This window comes from Acinonyx jubatus, chromosome A3, assembly GCF_027475565.1.
Source record: "Acinonyx jubatus isolate Ajub_Pintada_27869175 chromosome A3, VMU_Ajub_asm_v1.0, whole genome shotgun sequence".
In the NCBI taxonomy this organism is placed as follows: Eukaryota; Metazoa; Chordata; class Mammalia; order Carnivora; family Felidae; genus Acinonyx; species Acinonyx jubatus.
Genome location: NC_069388.1, coordinates 137167874 through 137184709, shown reverse-complemented (window position 1 = coordinate 137184709; position 16836 = coordinate 137167874). Strand labels below are relative to the sequence as shown.

General features: G+C 58.5%; 1 protein-coding gene and 1 long non-coding RNA gene across 4 annotated transcripts in view; both read left to right on the top strand.

Annotated features, from left to right (window-relative positions):
• Window positions 1-649: 649 nt before the first annotated feature.
• Window positions 650-16836, top strand: part of TPO (thyroid peroxidase) — a 45017-nt gene continuing 28830 nt past the window's right edge. The window contains exons 1-4 of one of the 3 annotated variants that reach the window (XR_008289738.1): window positions 650-1053; window positions 5640-5724; window positions 13360-13529; window positions 15553-15685. Coding sequence is in view for 2 of the 3 variants with exons in the window: in XM_053201324.1 (XP_053057299.1) it covers window positions 924-1053; window positions 5640-5724; window positions 13360-13529; window positions 15553-15685 (518 nt within the window). In the remaining variant the exon portion in view is untranslated. The remainder of the gene's footprint in view (window positions 1054-5639; window positions 5725-13359; window positions 13530-15552; window positions 15686-16836) is intronic. The other 2 variants (XM_053201324.1, XM_027077762.2) reach the window with 2 other exon arrangements.
• Window positions 1630-5180, top strand: LOC128311332 (uncharacterized). Its single transcript, XR_008289739.1, has 2 exons — window positions 1630-2792; window positions 2855-5180. It is a non-coding gene; the product is annotated as an uncharacterized LOC128311332 (long non-coding RNA).

Genomic DNA, 16836 nt, shown 5'->3' with positions numbered 1-16836 from the left:
CTCCTGGAGAAGCCACAGGCCTGCTTGAGTAGGTCCTAAAGAGAGAAGAAAGGAGAAAAGGAGAAAGGAGACGGTGTTCGCATAGTAGGAACCCGAGAGACTTCCATGGGAAACAGAGTGTACATCTCCATTGAAACACCCAGAACAAAGGTCATGATGGTGGTGTTATCATTAGCGGGAGAAAACTGCTGTGGACACATGCTGGGCTGAGCACGTTCGTGCCAAGATGGGCAGCCTAGGAGGAGGCCAAGTGCTGAAACCCTTCCTCCCTCACCTTCCAAAGGAAGCGGCGTGCACACAGGTCAGGTGCCTGTTCGGGCAGGTCCGCCCGCGGACAGGGTGGGGGGGCCCCGCCTCCTGCACGGGGACTCCTTGTTCACCCCACCCTGGGAGAGGCGCCCGTTCACCTTCCAGATGGAAGTAATGGCCCGCACCTGCCAGGCCTCAGCAGCCCACCGGACCACACAAAGGCAGGCGGCCTCTGAAGGTCAAGGAGAGAGAGGAGAGAGGGGGATGCCGGCGTCATGAGGGGCTGACTGTAGCAGGCTGCTTCTTTCTCTACACGCGCACGCTCTTTGCCTTTCTTCCTGGCTCGGGGCCAGGGGCTCAGCCGCACGGGGGCCTGAAGGAGGGAATGAACGCTTGTTTCTGACGGCGCAGGAGCCTGGCGCAAACCCAAGGGCACAGGGGCCGCTGCGGCTCCCGACACTCGAGTGGGCACTGGAGCGCGAGAGGGTTTATAGGGCGGCAGCCGCGGCCCCGGGGAGCCAGAGCGTTAGTCTGGGAGGCAAGTCAGAGTCAGGGCTTCAGACCCAAGCTTGTGGGGCTCTGTCGCTGGCGTGGAGACTAGTCAGTGAGCCGTCAGACGCCAGAGGCTCCGGTAACAAGTTGCCCAAAGAGCAGCTCTCGTGGGCGTTGCCCCGATGGCGTGCGTGCTCTCCATCGATTCTGCCGTTAGAATGAGGGTGCTCGCGGTCCTGGGCGTGGCGCTGCTGGTGGCCTGCTCACACCGCCTCCTCCCCTTCATCCGGACCGGCCAGGACCTCCTCTGGGGTGAGTGACAGATGAAATACGGTCTCTTGACCTGAAGTTACCGTCCACAGTCACCGGGACAGGAAGCGTCACGGGGGACTTGGCACTCAGCCGGGGCCCCCGGGCTGTTCCGTTCGTGGGCTTTCCCCAGAAGGGGACAGTGATTCTGGACGGTAGAAGGGTTAAAATACAATTATGTCCGAGGAGTAACTCGTGTCCTCTGATTCACGATGAGGATCTCCATTTTATCTGCTCATGTATGCGAAAAAAGTTTTCTTTGGGAGAAATTGCTTGTTTCTTTGCTATGAAATCACTTTCATTAAGTAATTCTTATGATGTGTTTTCTGGATCGGGACGTTACAATGTCAAACCCGGTTGAGAAAGGGATGGGGTGGTTAAAGTGATCACAGCTCAAATTCTGCTTTTGTTTGGCTGACAAAGAGTAAAAGAGAAAAGAAGGCACTGAACTCCTTGAAGGGAATTTTCCCCAACACAATGTTGGGGGGCACCTGGTGGGTGCTCCCTGGCCGCTGACCTCAGGACTCAGACCTCCCCCAGCCTGGCTGGACTCACTGCTCACCCAGGGCCCCCCTCTCCCCCGCCACCCCCCCCCCCCGCCCCAGGGTGGAGGGCCCTCCTGCTGCCGGTCCGCACTCCACGTCCTGCTGGGAGCTCCCATTTTCCCGCTTTCCAGGATCAGGGGGCTCCGTGACCATACTGCAGGTTGCACCAAAACCCTCCACAGACTCCTTTGCCCCCTACAAACATGCCCCCACCCCAGGAGGCAGGAAGCGGGGAAAAGATCCATCACAGTTACGGCCCACGGTGCTGCGCTTGGGGCACTGAATGCACGGGGTCTGGACGGGACCAGGAAAAATAAAACGGACTCACATGTTCAAGCACCTCAAGAGGAAAGTAGTCCCACTGCGGCCTCAGTGAGTCACGACGCAGCCCAGTGCCCGCCTGTGACGATGCCCAGCAAGTGTCTCGTGGATTAACTAATCTGTCCTTTTATTTTGTGTTTATCAAGGCCCTCGTTCCGTAAAACCACGGTAACAAGAGTTAGAAGTCACATGGCTAAGCAGACAAAATTGTCACGCATGAGGGACGTTCAACAGAATGTAAATACGTACGTGCACCCCATTTTTAGTTCTAGAAACCACGTTTTTAAGTATCAGAACATGTGGTTTCTGCAGCTTCGAGACAGCAATTTTATTATCACTTCCCCATCCTGAGAGTTTGATTTTCTTTGGCTTAAAGTTTGAATAAATATATAGATAATGCACCATGCAGCATCTGGTCAGAACGCTGTACTTTGGAGGTTAATTTATGGTCAGTCGGAATATTTTGAAGCTGGCTTATTAATTGTTTACTTTACAAATTACTTGCTTAGAAAATATTTCTCTCGCAATGCACCAACTTTACATTCTTTAATGTGAGAGATTATTTTCTCCAGCTGACAAAACCTGACAGCTTTGAAACAAGGTCATTATTCGCTCCTAACTTTCTTTGAAATATTTTTATCGGTCACATTTCACCGGAGCCGATGTAAATGACGATACAACTCTACTTTTGTGTGAACCTGAGCTCCTACCGCAGGACTCGGGGCTTCGCTGAGCTGGCTGCCTGGATGTAGAGCTGCCTGGGGGCTCTGTGCTGGGCACCTCTCCTTGGCGTGTGCACGTCTGGTCACCACCCAGGAGGGCCCCAGAGGCCTGTGTCCAGTCAAGACCCAGTCGCGGTCCAGGAGGGCCCCAGAGGTCTATGTCCAGTGTCCAGTCACAACCCAGAGGCCTGTGTCCAGTGTCCAGTCGCGGCCCAGAGGCCTGTCCAGTCACGACCCAGCCACGGCCCAGGAGGGCCCCAGAGACCCGAGGTGCAGCTGTATCCAGGCTCACTGTCTCCCCAGGTCTTTCTGTGGAAGCCTCCCCCCCACCCCCTCCACTGGACGGGAGTCTGGCTGATAAACACTCATGGCACACGTAGATCTGGACAGACACACTGCGGGTCAGCCTGTGACCTGTACAGTTTGAGAGACAGAAGTGAGGCCGTGGGCACCCTTGAGTCTGGACCCAGAGTAGGGTCCCAGGAGGGCTCAGCCCAGGGAGGAACAAAGTGGCACACTTTGGCAATCTCTACTGATGCAGGGGGATTTCGTTTTTGTCAAAAATACACGCACGGCCCTGTGGGTCTAAGGAACAGGGTGAGTCCCTTCTGCACACCCTGCCTGGGGTTCCTGGCGGAAGTCACCGTACCCATCGGCACGCAGAGGGGGTGCGTTTCCATCATTCCTGCAAAGTCGAGACTTACGCACCTCGTCTTTACGGCCCGTGTTCAGACAAGTCACGACAGCAACAGCAGACGAGATCAGGGTGCATAGGGAGGCAGAGAGCTGCCTGCAGGTTGGGAGATCCGGGAATCAGCACACACGCTTAAAAAGGAAAAGTGTGCAAACTTTATTCCTGCTGATTGGGTTTCAGCACCAGGGCTCAGTAACGTGAGGACACAAACTCAGAGATGAGAACAGAACCAAGTCCTCAGAGTCAGTCGACAGTGACACGCAGGGGCCCTCACGGTTTATGGCTTCAGAGAAGGAAGACTCGACATTCTTGTCTGACCTTTTTCTTTAAATGAGCACTCTTCGGAAATGGCTGGACCTTCTTCCTGAAGGACTCCCCACGCTCCAGCTCTCCTGCGTGAGATGATTGTGTCCCGAAGAGAACTTTCCGGGGGGATGTACACCCCCTGGGAGCTGTGACTGTCCTTAGAAGGCTGGCGTCTCCAGATCAGACGCCCCACGGAACTCTCTAGAATTCAGCTTTCGGATCTGAAAAGCAGAAGGCAGGTTCAAAGTCTCCAAGTCTGTGATGCTGGCTGAGCCCTTGTTTGCGGCCCCAGGGAGAATGCCTGAGCTCCCCGGCCTGGGGGTCGCAGCCGCACCTGCCCCACAGTGCACTCCCCCAGACCCTTGCGGAGGGAGGGCCACCCAGCACGTGGGCTAATCGCTTCTCCCAAAACCCCAGGGATGATCCACATGGAGTTTCGCCTTCTTATGACATATTCAGAATAGACAGGGCCGGAGCGGAGGGGCAGTGGAGAGGCTGTGTGGAAGGCGCCCGTGCTGGGGTCTCCACGCTTGAAACCCTGCCGGACACCCTGGCAGGTGGTGGGAATCTGCTGGGGTCTCCGCCTTCAGGAACTTGCTGTCTCCAGACCCACAGATGCTCCTGACTATGGACGCATTTATTTGTTCCTGCAAGGGAATCATTAGTTACATTTTAGGACAGAGGCCACCTGCCTGGCATACTCACCTCTTTGTTTCCTGGGATATGCTGGGCTACGTCATTCCAAATACAGACAGTTACCTTTCGAAAAGTAGTTTTATTCCTGGGGCGCCTGGTGGCTCGGTGGTTAAGTGTCCAACTCTCAGTTTTGGCTCAGGTCATGATCCCAGGGTCGTGTGATCAAGCCCCTCATCAGGCTCTGTGTTGAGAGCAGACTCCGCTCCATATTCTCTCCCTCTCCCTCTGCCCCTCCCCTGCTCATTCGCGCTCTCTCAAAATAAATAAACGTTAAAGAAATAAAAATAGTTTTATTCCTATAAGGTGTGTAATGTTTGAAAACATTCTGATATTCCATTTATTCTTACAAACAAATGCGTTTCCTTTGATGAAGTGTTGATTGTGTGAAGATACGTTAGTAACAGAAGCTCTTTGTGTGCGTCACGGGAAGGAGCCTGCTACGTGATCTTGTGGAACCTCACGTTTTAACCGGATTGGAGTCGTAAATGACTCCCTCACTCCGCTGGGGATGCTGTAACAAAATGGCGCCAGCTGGGTGCCTTACAAACAAGAGCCATTTACTTCCGGCTGCTCCGGAGGCCCAAGTCCCAGATGAACAAGCGACTTCGTGTCTGGTGAGACGGTTGACTCAGCACCTGGCTGTGTCCTCGCGGGGACGGGCCCTGTGTGGTCCCTTACAAGGGCCCCAGTCCCAACTCAGGGGCTCCACCTTGTGACCTAATCACTTCCCAAAGCCCCTCTGTCCTCACACGGTCACGCTGCGGGTTAGCCTTCAGTGTACAAATTTTGAGGGGACATGAGCATTTAGACCATAGGACTTGTTAAACATTTCGAACATAAAATAAAGTGGAAGTCTTGTCATCGGAAACAGCTGGTATATTTAAATATTTTATCTTTTGTGAAACGCACAACTTAAAATAGGAAGATATTAGGAACTCACCACATCACCGATTAGGTAACAAAGTACTCAGAGTTTTCGGAATCGGCAGTGGTGTCTGGACAAGAGAGAAAGAAGGGTGGCCAGACCGACCTTGGAGGAGGTGAGGGGGTATGGGCCCGCTTGCTCCTGGCGCTCTGCTCCACGGCAGCTCTGCAGGGGGAGCCGGTGCCCGATTTGCAACGTGCGAACGGGGCCCCACAGGGTGACCTAGCCGGGGCCCCACAGGGTGACCTAGCCAGGACCCCACATTCGGGCCCAGGAGCCGCGAGCTTGTCGCCGCCTCCCGTGGACTTGGTGGAGAAACTGAAGGTGGCAGAGGGTGGCTGACCTCGAATGTGGTTCACCGTGGGGTGTGTCATCCACAGGGAAGGGCCAAGACTCTGCTGTGACCCGCGCTGTGGAAGAGAGCAGGCGCATGGTGGACGAGGCCATCTACCACACCATGAAAAGGTGGGCTTTCCGGAGGGGGCGGGAGGGGAGCCACCAGGTCGCCAGGAGAGGGCACGGGTCTGCCGGGTTAATTTTCACCACGGGCCCAGCACCTCCACACCTCAGGAGACATTGCCTGTGCAAATCCACTTTCCTGGTTTCTCGGGCAAGAGCTGGAAAGACCCATATTCAGCGTCAGATTCTTCCTCCAGCACGTGGAGAAGCACAGTGACGTCGCCGGGACTCAGCGCTGCGGTCCTCGCAGTCCTGGGGGCCGGGGGCTTCTCCCCGGGGGGTGAGACTCAGCCTTTGGGGAGCAGGAGGCGGGGGAGCTGGGAGACCGGGGCCTGGGCGGGGCTGGCAAAGACGCGCATTCGGTGCTGGATTAAGTCCACCCATCACTCTGGTTTAAGTAGTTAAGAAACACCTCGATTTTTTTAAATTTTTTTTTCAACGTTTATTTATTTTGGGGACAGAGAGAGCATGAACGGGGGAGGGGCAGAGAGAGAGGGAGACACAGAATCGGAAACAGGCTCCAGGCTCTGAGCCATCAGCCCAGAGCCCGACGCGGGGCTCGAACTCACGGACCGCGAGATCGTGACCTGGCTGAAGTCGGACGCTTAACCGACTGCGCCACCCAGGCGCCCCAAGAAACACCTTGATTTTAAATATATAATTGACATCAACATCAAAGATATCGTGGTCTCAAACATTAGATGTTCATAAAACACAAAACCACTAAAAAGCAGGTTTCGAGGTTGACTCATAATTATATAAACTGTCAAAATACAGAATGTCACGAGGCACAGTTGATACATTTCCAAATACCTGCTTTTCCAGCCAGAAAAGTCTCCTGCTGTCCGTATTGATAGTAAACTAATTTTTACCTCTTTTCTAAAACCTTGAGTCAAAGGGGGAAGAAAGAGAAAGCCCACTTACCCTGCACTCCTACTCTGGCGGCGTGTCTGAAACCGCCACAGTGGTTATGGGAATGGCCGTCAGTGGCCCAGCCAGACCCTGCTTGGAAACTGGCGGAGGCAACAGATCCCGCTCAAGTCAGTGTCTGCAGCCTAAAGAGGCCGTGACGACCCCCTTGGGATATTTTATTGGAAAGATCTGCTTTTTGAGAACTCTCAAATAATGCTTTATTTGCCTACTCAAGCAGTGTGTCCTGAGGGGCTATGCTCTCCCTACTTAGCAAGGCCAGCCCCATGCCGCTAGGGTTAGGAAGATGAATATCATCTCATGTCCACACTCCTTCTGGGGAGACACACACTTAATTCAGGGACGGGCGCACCGATCATCAAAAAAGTATCGTGGTCGATTAGCGATAAAGAATCAGCTTTGGAGGAACCGAGACGGGGGCAGGTGCAGGGCGACCTGGGGCGGAGCGGGCACTGGGTGTGGGCGGAGAGACAAGCCTCATTCTGGAGGGGGTGGTGCTGGGTGGTTGGTGCCCCTGAACTCATGCCCTTTGGGCTGGGGTGCACAGACTTGCCCCCAGCAGCCTCGTGGCTCCACTGTGGCCCCAACACTCCTGCCCTCCATTCACAAGCCTCTTCAGGCTAGAAATGCCAACATTTTCCCCCTGACGTGTATTGTTTCTCAATTAGGGTTAATGAACTAAGGAGCCGTTAATTTGCTATTTGCTTACTAATCATAGAATGAATTATTGCATTTCAATAACTAATTAAATTTCAACAAAAATCCCCCAATAATTGCATGGTCACTTAATTATTTATTATTTATGAAACTATAACATATAAAACCTGAGTTGCCTAAATAAGGTAATTTCTCAGCATATTTTATCCTGATCCTTGAAGAGCTTCTAAAGTACTCAGGCTAAGACCATGGTTCATGTGCCATGTGAGCTCTGCCTCTTCTGTGAATTCTTCTAAAGTGAGAAGAATCCAGCTGTGGGGTCCACAGTGGTCACTGGAAGGATCACATACCTTTAATGTCCTCATTCCACAAAGTGCACAAGCCCAGTGACGGGTGCAAGAGTCACCCCGGCCACCAGGGGATCGTCTTGTGGACCAGGGCGCTGCCTTGGCCCTGCTCATCCCAAAGCAGAGAGAGAGGGACACTCAGGGAAGCAGACAGACAGACGGACGGAGGGCAGAGAAGGCAGAGGAGAAAGATCCAGAGCGGGAAGGACAGTAAAGAGAGTCAAGGAAGGAAGGAAGGTCCCATGAACTGACCAAGGGGTCCCCTTGCCCGGGGCTAGGACCCCACCATCTCAGGTCTGTTACCACATGTGTTCTGGGCTGTGGCCCCACATACTCAGGGTTATGACCCCATGGACTCAAGGCTATGACCCTGCCTCCAGGGCTGGTTGACACATGGGTGCGGATCTTGGGGCTGGAGCCCACCAGTTGGGGACTGTCACCTGTGTACTGAAGGCTATGACCTCCCATACTTTGGCTGTGACCCCAACGTGCTCTGGCCGTGACCCCATGTGTTCTGGCTGTAACCCCACATACTCAGGGCTGTGACCCTTCATGCTCTAGCTATAACCCCTGTGCTCTGGCTGTGATCCCCCCTGCTCTGGCTGTGACCCCCCCCATGCTGTGGCTGAGACCCCTGTGCTCTGGCTGTGGCCCCCTTGTTCTGGCTGTGACCCCCGTACTCTGGCTGTGACTCCCATGTTCTGCTGTGACCCCCCCATGCTCTGGCTGTGACCCCCATGCTCTGGCTGTGACCCTTGTGTTCTGGCTGTGACCCCCCCGTGCTCTGGCTGTGACCCCCGTGCTCGGGCTGTGATCCCCCCATGCTCTGGCTGAGACCCCCGTGCTCTGGCTGTGACCCCCCCCCATGCTCTGGCTGAGACCCCTGTGCTCTGGCTGTGACCCACGTACTCTGGCTGTGACTCCCATGGTCGGGCTGTGATCCCCCCATGCTCTGGCTGTGACCCCCGTGCTCTGGCTGTGATCCCCGTACTCTGGCTGTGACCCCTGTACTCTGGCTGTGAGCCCCGTGCTCGGGCTGTGATCCCCCCGTGCTCTGGCTGTGAGCCCAGATGGCTGGGGCCAAGGTGCTGCTGGGAAGTGGCCCAGGTGAGCGACGGGACGGTGAGCAGACAGGTGAGCCCAGAGGCGCATGTCAGGGAGAACCTCGGCCGCCCCCCAACCCCTGCCCCCTGAGCCTCCCAGGGAGGGTCCCGGATGCCCCCAGCGCCCAATGACTTGCCCTTAAGGGCTGATGACTGTTCCCTGGCGCTCCCAGGATGTGCTCCCAGGGCCCGCATGCACGCGGTGGGGAGCAAGTCCTCCTGTCCGTGACACTTCAGCAGCAGGGGACCCGTGGTGCCGGGAGGCACTGGGTCCAGGAACGTGGACCCAAGGACCCCAACGCTCGTATTAGTGTAAATGGCACGATGCTGGGGCTCACGTCCCCGGGCGCTAAATCCTCCCAGGTTGGCCTTCGGGCCACTTCCGACACTCAGTTTGCCTGGAGAAGGTGCGCCCCGGGCGGCACGGCCTGGTCTGCGGTGTCCCTGGAGCCCATCCGCTGTGGACGCTGTGGCCTTTCCGGCTCCATGGGGGAGGCTGAGGGAGCTTCCGACGCTCCGGGGGAACCAGGGTGACACCGGGAACCGGGATCCGACGCACGGCTGATGCTGAGCCCGTGAGAGCTCCCCAGATCTGAGCTCAAAATCAGGCATGTTTTGCTGCGAATAGAGGGTAGGTGTGCCGCCTCTTCATAGTTACTGCCTTACTCACCTCTAGAGCTGAGGCCGTCAACCTGCAGCCGTGGTCTGGGTGTGCACTGTGACGTGCGTAAGCGACCCCCGCGACCTCACGGGGTGGCTACGGAGCGGAGGTGACAGGAGTGGAGGCGCCTCCGCAGGGAGCAGCCCAGGCGCCCAGAGGGACACACGCCTGCAGGACAACTCGTGGTTGCCACCAGCCTGTCGTGGGCCCGGAACGGCCAGGCCCGCACGCAGGGTAGCCAGCTGGAGCCGGGGCCTCGCAGGGAACAGAGAATCCCCCGGGGGGAGGGGGTCAGCAGGCAGACCCTGGTCACGGGAGTGGGCAGCACAGGCTGGCCTGGGTGCCTTGGGGGCTGGAGAAGCAGTCCACACCGGAGGCCGCACAGCCAGGTGACGTGCGTCCCCGAGGAGATCTCTGAGGACCGCCCGTCCATGGGAAGCACAAGAGGGCCTGACACCAGCCAGGGCAGGTCTGTGCAGGACACGGGAGCCTGGCTGCACGAGGCTGGGGCCCAGGGGCAGGGGCTGGTGTCCGGTCCTCGCTCCAAGCCGGGCCAGCCGGGTCTGGACGTGAGGACGTGTCTTGTCAACCTCACCAGAAGGGCTCCAAGGGCTTTGTCTCAGCTCTGTTGGTGAGCGCTGGGCTCCCGTCGCATGCGTGTGCGTGTGTGCATATGTGTGTGTACTGTGCTGGGCTCTGTTGGTGAGCACTGGGCTCCCGTCACACACGTGTGCGTGTGTGCATATGTATGTGTGCTGAGCTCCTGTCACACGTGTGTGTGTGCATATATGTGTGTACTGTGCTGGGCTCTGGGCTCCCATCGCATGCATGTGCGTGTGTGCATATGTGTGGCATGTGTCTGTACTCTCTCAGTGAAAGCCCACTTCTGGGAATCTGTGCGTGCTCCCCCAGGCCAGCCCGGAAAGGAGCCACACCTTTGTCAGAGGTGAGGGCATGTGTGTGCTGTGTGGATGCAGTCTGGTCCCGGGATTCCACACGAGAAGACTTACATGGGGATCGGGGCTGGAACAGCGCGGCCAGGGGGTCAGCCGCAAGCACAGAGCAGCGTGTTAAAGTGCACTCTCCCCGTGAGTGGGCAGGTGCCCCGAGCAGGGACGGACCCAGGCTGGTGAGGGGCTGGATGCTGTTGGGTCCCAGGCTGGGGGGCGCTGTTGGGTCCCAGCAGATGGGGTGGTCTCAACGGAGGCGCCTTAATCGTTCGGGGGACCCTCCCATGGGATGGGAGGCGGTGTGACCGGTGCAAGCTCCCGTGGGGTGCAGCTGCCTGCGTGGGCCCCTCCCGCAAGCAGATGGTGGGCACAGCCCTTTCCTCAGGTGGCCTCTCCAGGCCCGCCCACGCTGGAGGCCGCCTCCCCACAGCCGTGCCGGCGGTGTCTGTGACCTTGGAAGCCCATGCTCCGGGCTGTGGCCTGGCCAGGCTGCTGGGGGTTTGCCCCTGGAAGGTTCTGCTCACCTGTTTGCTCGGAAAGGCAGTTAAGAGGCCCCTCTGCCTTTGTTCTGGACAGTTCTCCAAGGTCGTCCGCAGAGCGGCTAAGCCCTGGGAGAAACACCACCTCCCCGCACAAGCAGGAAAGCTTCGATCCCGTGGACGTAACAGGCAGGGCTCCTGGGGGGGCAGGGAGCCCATGTGGAGTGGGGTTCCCGGCCGAGGCTGCGAGGCCACCGTACCGCATGGACCGCCGTCCTCCCCGGGCATCTGGGAGCAGTGGGGTGCTCGCCCCGAGGCCCATGCAGACACTGCCCCAAACCCCAGGGCTCAGTACGGCACTCGTGAGTCGGCAGACGGTCCTGTGCTTACAGGCCTGGCACGGCCCTCGCTGCACCAGAGCCCAGGAGCCTGCGGGACGAAACCTCTGTCCTCACCATCCCGGCTCGTTCCCGGCTCACGTCCCCTGGTGGGCCTTCCTCTCTCTTCGGGCGGTGACGTTGGGTCCCTGAGCACTTCTCCTCGGTCGTCCTCACTCTGACTTCGTCCTCCCCCCGCAAGGACCTGGGGGGCACATGGCCCATGGGACAATCCAGGGAAACAACGTCATCTTACCATCGGCTGACCAGCAAGGCAGATTCTACCTGCAACCCAATCCCCTTTGCTATGCGGCCAGGCGTGTTCACAGGCTCTGAGGACTGGGGTGTGGACATCTTTGGAGGGCCCTTCTCCTGTCCACACAGAGTCTCAGGGGGGCCCAGAAAGCCTGGCAGAGATACCATTGTGGCTGGGGGCTCGTGGCTGGGGCCAGGGTCCCTTCTCTGGGGCCAGAGTCCCATGTTTGCAGCTTGGTCTGGTGTCTACAACTAGGGTCCTGGGTCCCCTGTCTGGAGCTGGGGGTCTTGTGTCTGGGGTCAGGGTCCCCTGTCTGGGGCTGGGGTTCCCATGTCTGCGTCCAGGGTCCCCTGTCTGGGGCTGGGAGTCTTGTGCCTGGGGTTAGAGTCCCCTGTCTGGGGCTGAGGGTCCTGTGTCTGGGGCTGGGGTTCCCGTGTCTGGGGCTGGGAGTCTTGTTTCTGGGGCCAGGGTCCCCTGTCTGGGGCTGGGAGTCTTGTGTCTGAGGCCAGGTTCCTGTGTCTGGGTCCAGGGTCCCCTGTCTGGAGCTGGAGTCCCCTGTCTGGGGCTGGGAGTCTTGTATCTGGGGCCAGGGTCCCCCATCTGGGGCTGGGAGTCTTGTGTCTGGGGCCAGGTTCCCCTGTCTGGGGCTGGGGCCAGGGTCCCCTGTCTGGGGCTGGGAGTCTTGTGTCTGGGGCCAGGGTCCCCTGTCTGGAGCCGGAGTCCCCTGTCTGGGGCTGGGGTTCCCATGTCTGGGGCCAGGGTCCCCTGTCTGGGGCTGGGATTCCGTGTCTGGGGCCAGGGTCCCCTGTCTGGGGGTCTGTGCAGTATGCAGGCCAGTGTCTCAGCTTCTGTGAAAAGCTGGATCCCCTCAAGTGCATGATGCCATCATGTGGTTAAAAAACACACTGGCAGGTCTAAGCACAGCTTTTTTATATTAAAGTTACATGTCAGATACCTTTATATGTGCGTTCGGGTATCTCTAACGTACACGTTGCAGACGTGTGTGTGACTTTTGTGTCCCAATACCGGGTCCTTCTCTCGCTGGCTGTCGGCCTGAGGCCAGCTGCTCTGGTCTCATGGGCACAATTGCAGAATTTATCCCCTGAGCCTTGGTGAGGAATTACTGAGAAGAAAGTAGTACTTGGCACAGCGCCTGCCCCGCTGTTTTCACCCAGGAAGCCCTGCCCGTTTGCACTTATTATTCACAAATGCAACACAGAGGTGGCCCACTGGATGGCAGCAAGGGGGACGACTGAGCGAGAATTTGGCTGTTTCTCGCCAAGGCCTCAGTGTCGGCCTTCCTGCCAGCTCCTGCTTCCACCTGGGGCCGCATGACGCCACCCTGCAGGAGCCACCAGGCGAGGGCAGCTTCGGCACAGAGGCCAGCCCGGCCCCCCTGCTCCTGGGGCCCTGGCCCCCAGATGCCGTGGGCAGAGGGGCCGCACTGACCCCCTGTGGCCGGGGATCCCGGGATGTGAGAGGCCAGGAAGGCCGGCTGCCGGCGACACCGATGGCACTTCGCGTTAGGGTGATTTCGGTTCGAGAACAAAGGGCGTGTGGCCGCGTTGTGCCCTGTGGCGGCTGATTCTTGGCCCCGGACCTCGCAGGGCTGCAGGCACTCGGGGCAGCTCGCTCACCGGCTGGAACACAGCAAAGGCATCTCAGGATCTGGGGGAGAAGGTGTATCTCACACAGTGTCGCACAGGCCCTGTCCCCTGGCTAAGCCCTGAGTCCCGGCGAGCAGCGTGTGTATCAGCCTGACCTGCAGCCCGCACGGTGCTGGCCGTGTGGTGCTCCGCAGCGTCCGCTGAAGCCATCAGTGACGGCCGATGAACACGGCCACGAAAGAGTAACCAACCCCGAGTCTCCTCTTGTGTGCAGAGACCTCAGCGAACGAGAGAGCCCTTCTCCGTCACAGCTGCTGTCTTTTTCCAAGCTCCCCGAGCCAACCAGCCGCGCCGTCTCCCGAGCGGCTGAGATCATGGAAGCTTCCGTGCAGGCCGTGAAGACAAGAGTCTACGGGAAGCTCAGGCGATCTCAGCCTCCCACCGGTGAGCTCCCCGAGGTGCCCCCCACCCGGAGCCGCGGCCCCCGAGGAGCAGACCCCAGGGCTGGGCGGGGACTTCGAGGGCACTTCTCACTCCGCTGCACACACATGGGGTCCCTGCTCACTCCCAGGACTGACACTTGGCTCTTAAATAAACAGGCTCAGGCAGACATCACATTGTGTCTGCGCTGGCCTGGGAGGTCACTATTGCTCTGCTGTCTGAACTGAACCTGCCAAGGAGCTCAGCCTCCTGGGCGTCCCGCGTCATGGTGGAAGGAGTGTGGGGAGGTCCACAGACCTGGTCAGAACTCGGGGAGCTCCCAGGAGCTCAGGGACCAGCAAGGACGGTGAGTCATTGCCTGTTACTGGCTCAGAGCCTTGGAGAACCAGGGTGCTCGACCCTGAACTGGGCACCACACCGGCTGCTGGCTTGCCTGGCTGTTGGCAGAACAAAATAGACTTGGGCTCAAGCCGCATCGGGTGAAAGCACACCGTGGGTGCAGGGCCCTGCGCTGATGGCCGTCGTGACCACGGGCACATTTGTGAGCCCTGGGGTGGGCAACTAGAAGGCAGGATTTTTAAGAAACAAACTTACCCAGACTTTTCCAGTGTGGTGCCGTGAGCTACTGGGTCCCTTAATCCGAACTGGCCGTAGACACTTAACCTGAAGTGGTTACTTAGTCTCTACAACAAGACAGGCTTGGCTGAGTCGGGACTCACCAGAATTCTCAGACAGTACACTTACCAGGTTCGACTGACTTCATGGCAGCCAAAGATTCTTCTGACGTGGTTTTGTGTCAAATCGTGGGGCTGAGTGAGGGCTCTGAGGGCTGTAGGCCCCATCCCGTCCCCAGAGCCTTGCTCAGCTGCGGGGTGCAGAGGTATCAGGAGACGGGGCAGAGGGGTTTGGCCCAGGCCAACATACAGAACTGAAGAACCCATTAATTTAGGGAGTTTCCTATGGTTGCCATTGTCAACAGCGTGGACAGGTGTAGACAGTGTAGAATGTGGGAAAAGTAACTGAGGCCACGTGGCCTCTGGGACCTCATCAGCACGCAGTGTCCACAGCTACTTGCAGGCGCCCTGCTTCCCGCTCTTCGCGCACGCTGGTTCCATCCATCAGCGCAGCTACGATCGTGGTTCCGTGTGGCGGGCTTGGTCATGCTCCCCACGGCAGAGCGCTTCCTGTTCTGAAGGCTCTGCGCTCACGTCGTGAGCCGCACACGTTCCCGTCGGCTGAGCAGAAAGCATGGTCGGAGGGTCACTGAGCCGCAGGGACTGCTTGGCGCACGTTGATGGTCAGGAAGCTGGTGTCATTTCTCCCCAGTTTACAGGGTGCATTCCTCCTTGTGTTTCTCTGCTGAATACCTCAGCGTCACGGGTGTCTGGTTAGTCGGCTTATTAAGGCGTTATCTTGAAGATTTGTACAAACCATCTTGGAGAAGTGGCCAGTGATCCCTTCTGCGAGCAGACAACAAAGCAGTCCTGGCTTTGATTTGTTCAATGAGCAGCAACAGAATTGGGGAGAAAGTGAGTAAATAAGAGACAGGTTTCTGGGCCCCTAATCTAGAAAGATTCGGGAGAAGGGATCCAGAAATCAGTGCGCAGAGAAAAGAAGGTTCTGTGGACGGACACACGGATGCTGCGGGCACACCTGACCAGGGCAGGCTTGGAAGAGGGACAAGGACTGCGCTTGGCTATCTTCCATCACCGCGAGGGTGTGACAGGCACGTCGGGGAGGTGACCCCACTAGGTGGCTTGTGTCTGGGGGCTTGGAGCTCTGCCTTGCTTTCCTGAACGATCACAAAGCAAAAACAGGTTTTAATAGGCCACCTGCTGGCGGTGAGAGGCTCAAGGGGATTGTGGAGAGAGCGACCGGATTCACGGAGAAGGAAGCCCTTGCCCCAGAGAACAGCGTGGCTTCCGTGTGAGCCCGAACACAGGGGTCACAGACACCCTGAGAGTGTGCGACAGTGCCACCGCATGGGTAGGCTTGCCGTTACAAACGCGTTGCTGTTTCTCCTCAGATGTCCTACCAGAAGATGTGCTGAGCACCATCGCGAACCTGTCCGGATGCCTGCCTCACATGCTGCCCCCCACGTGTCCAGACACCTGCCTGGCAAACAAGTACAGGCTCATCACGGGCGCCTGCACCAACAGGTATTTCCTTCTGGTTTTCTCAGCTGGATTCCGACACAATGAGCGGCCCTCCTGAGGGAGGTGGCAGACCACCCGGGGTCGTCTCCGCCTCTGAGCGCCGGATCTCTCTACCCTCGACCACCTCACCTGCCCACCCATCCACGGGTGTCCCCTGGATGCCACCCCCATCCCATCTACCAGTGGCCCCTGAACCCGGCCCCCATGCTGTCCATGGGTGTCCCCTGGATGCCCCCACCCCGTCCACCGGTGTCCCCTGGACACCTGCCTGCAGGACCGGTGAGGGGACGCCCAGCCCCTGGACAGCAGGGCCCACAGGAGGGTGGGGGAGAGAGTGGCACACAAGCACGGGGGACAGTGGCGTGGAGGGGAGAGAGCAGGGGAGAGTGTGACGGGGCTGGGGAGGCCCAGGAGCCACGGGTTCAGCTGAGACCAGAACCCGGAAGCACGAGGGCCGAGGGCGGTTCCGTCAGGCCCAGACGCAGGGCTGGGTCACGGGCGGAGGAGGAGAGCAGCCGCCAGGCACCGGAGGGCAGCACCGCTGTGGCCTGGCCCCGGGCTGGGGGCTGGGAGAAAGCGGCTGTCGGCCATGCGTTCGTTCGCTCGCTCGTTCGTTCGTTCATTCCTTGTTTATTCAGAACACTTTGAGCACCCAAAGAGCCAGGCACCGTGACACATGCTGGGGGATGTGACAGCCACGGGCCCCAGTGGGTCTGGCATAAACAGGAACAGCTCCCATTTTTAATACGTGAAGGAAAGGAAACGGGGACACCCACGTGGCTGGTCAGGGGTGGCCGTGCACACGGGGCTGCTGTCGGAGGCAGAGGGTGATGCCCGTGACCCAAACTATTAAGGACGACCAGATGCTCGGCGTCCCTCCCCCACTCTGCACGCCACTGAGGGTGTCCCTGGGCCCCCCCCCGGTACCCCCCCAGGAGGGCCTGGGCCTCTCACCTCTGTCTCTGAGGCTCCTTCTGTGGGGGCAGGGCTCCCCTGGGGAGCCCTTGCCAGCTCCATCCGGGGGGGTCTTGTCTGGCGCCTCTCCTGGCCGCACCTCTTTCCTTCGTGACGCCCCAGCTCCTGCTGGCGCTGGCTTTGCCTGGGGTGCAGGCTGCGGGGGGTGGGAGCCTCGGTGACGCCCGGGCCGGTGAGTC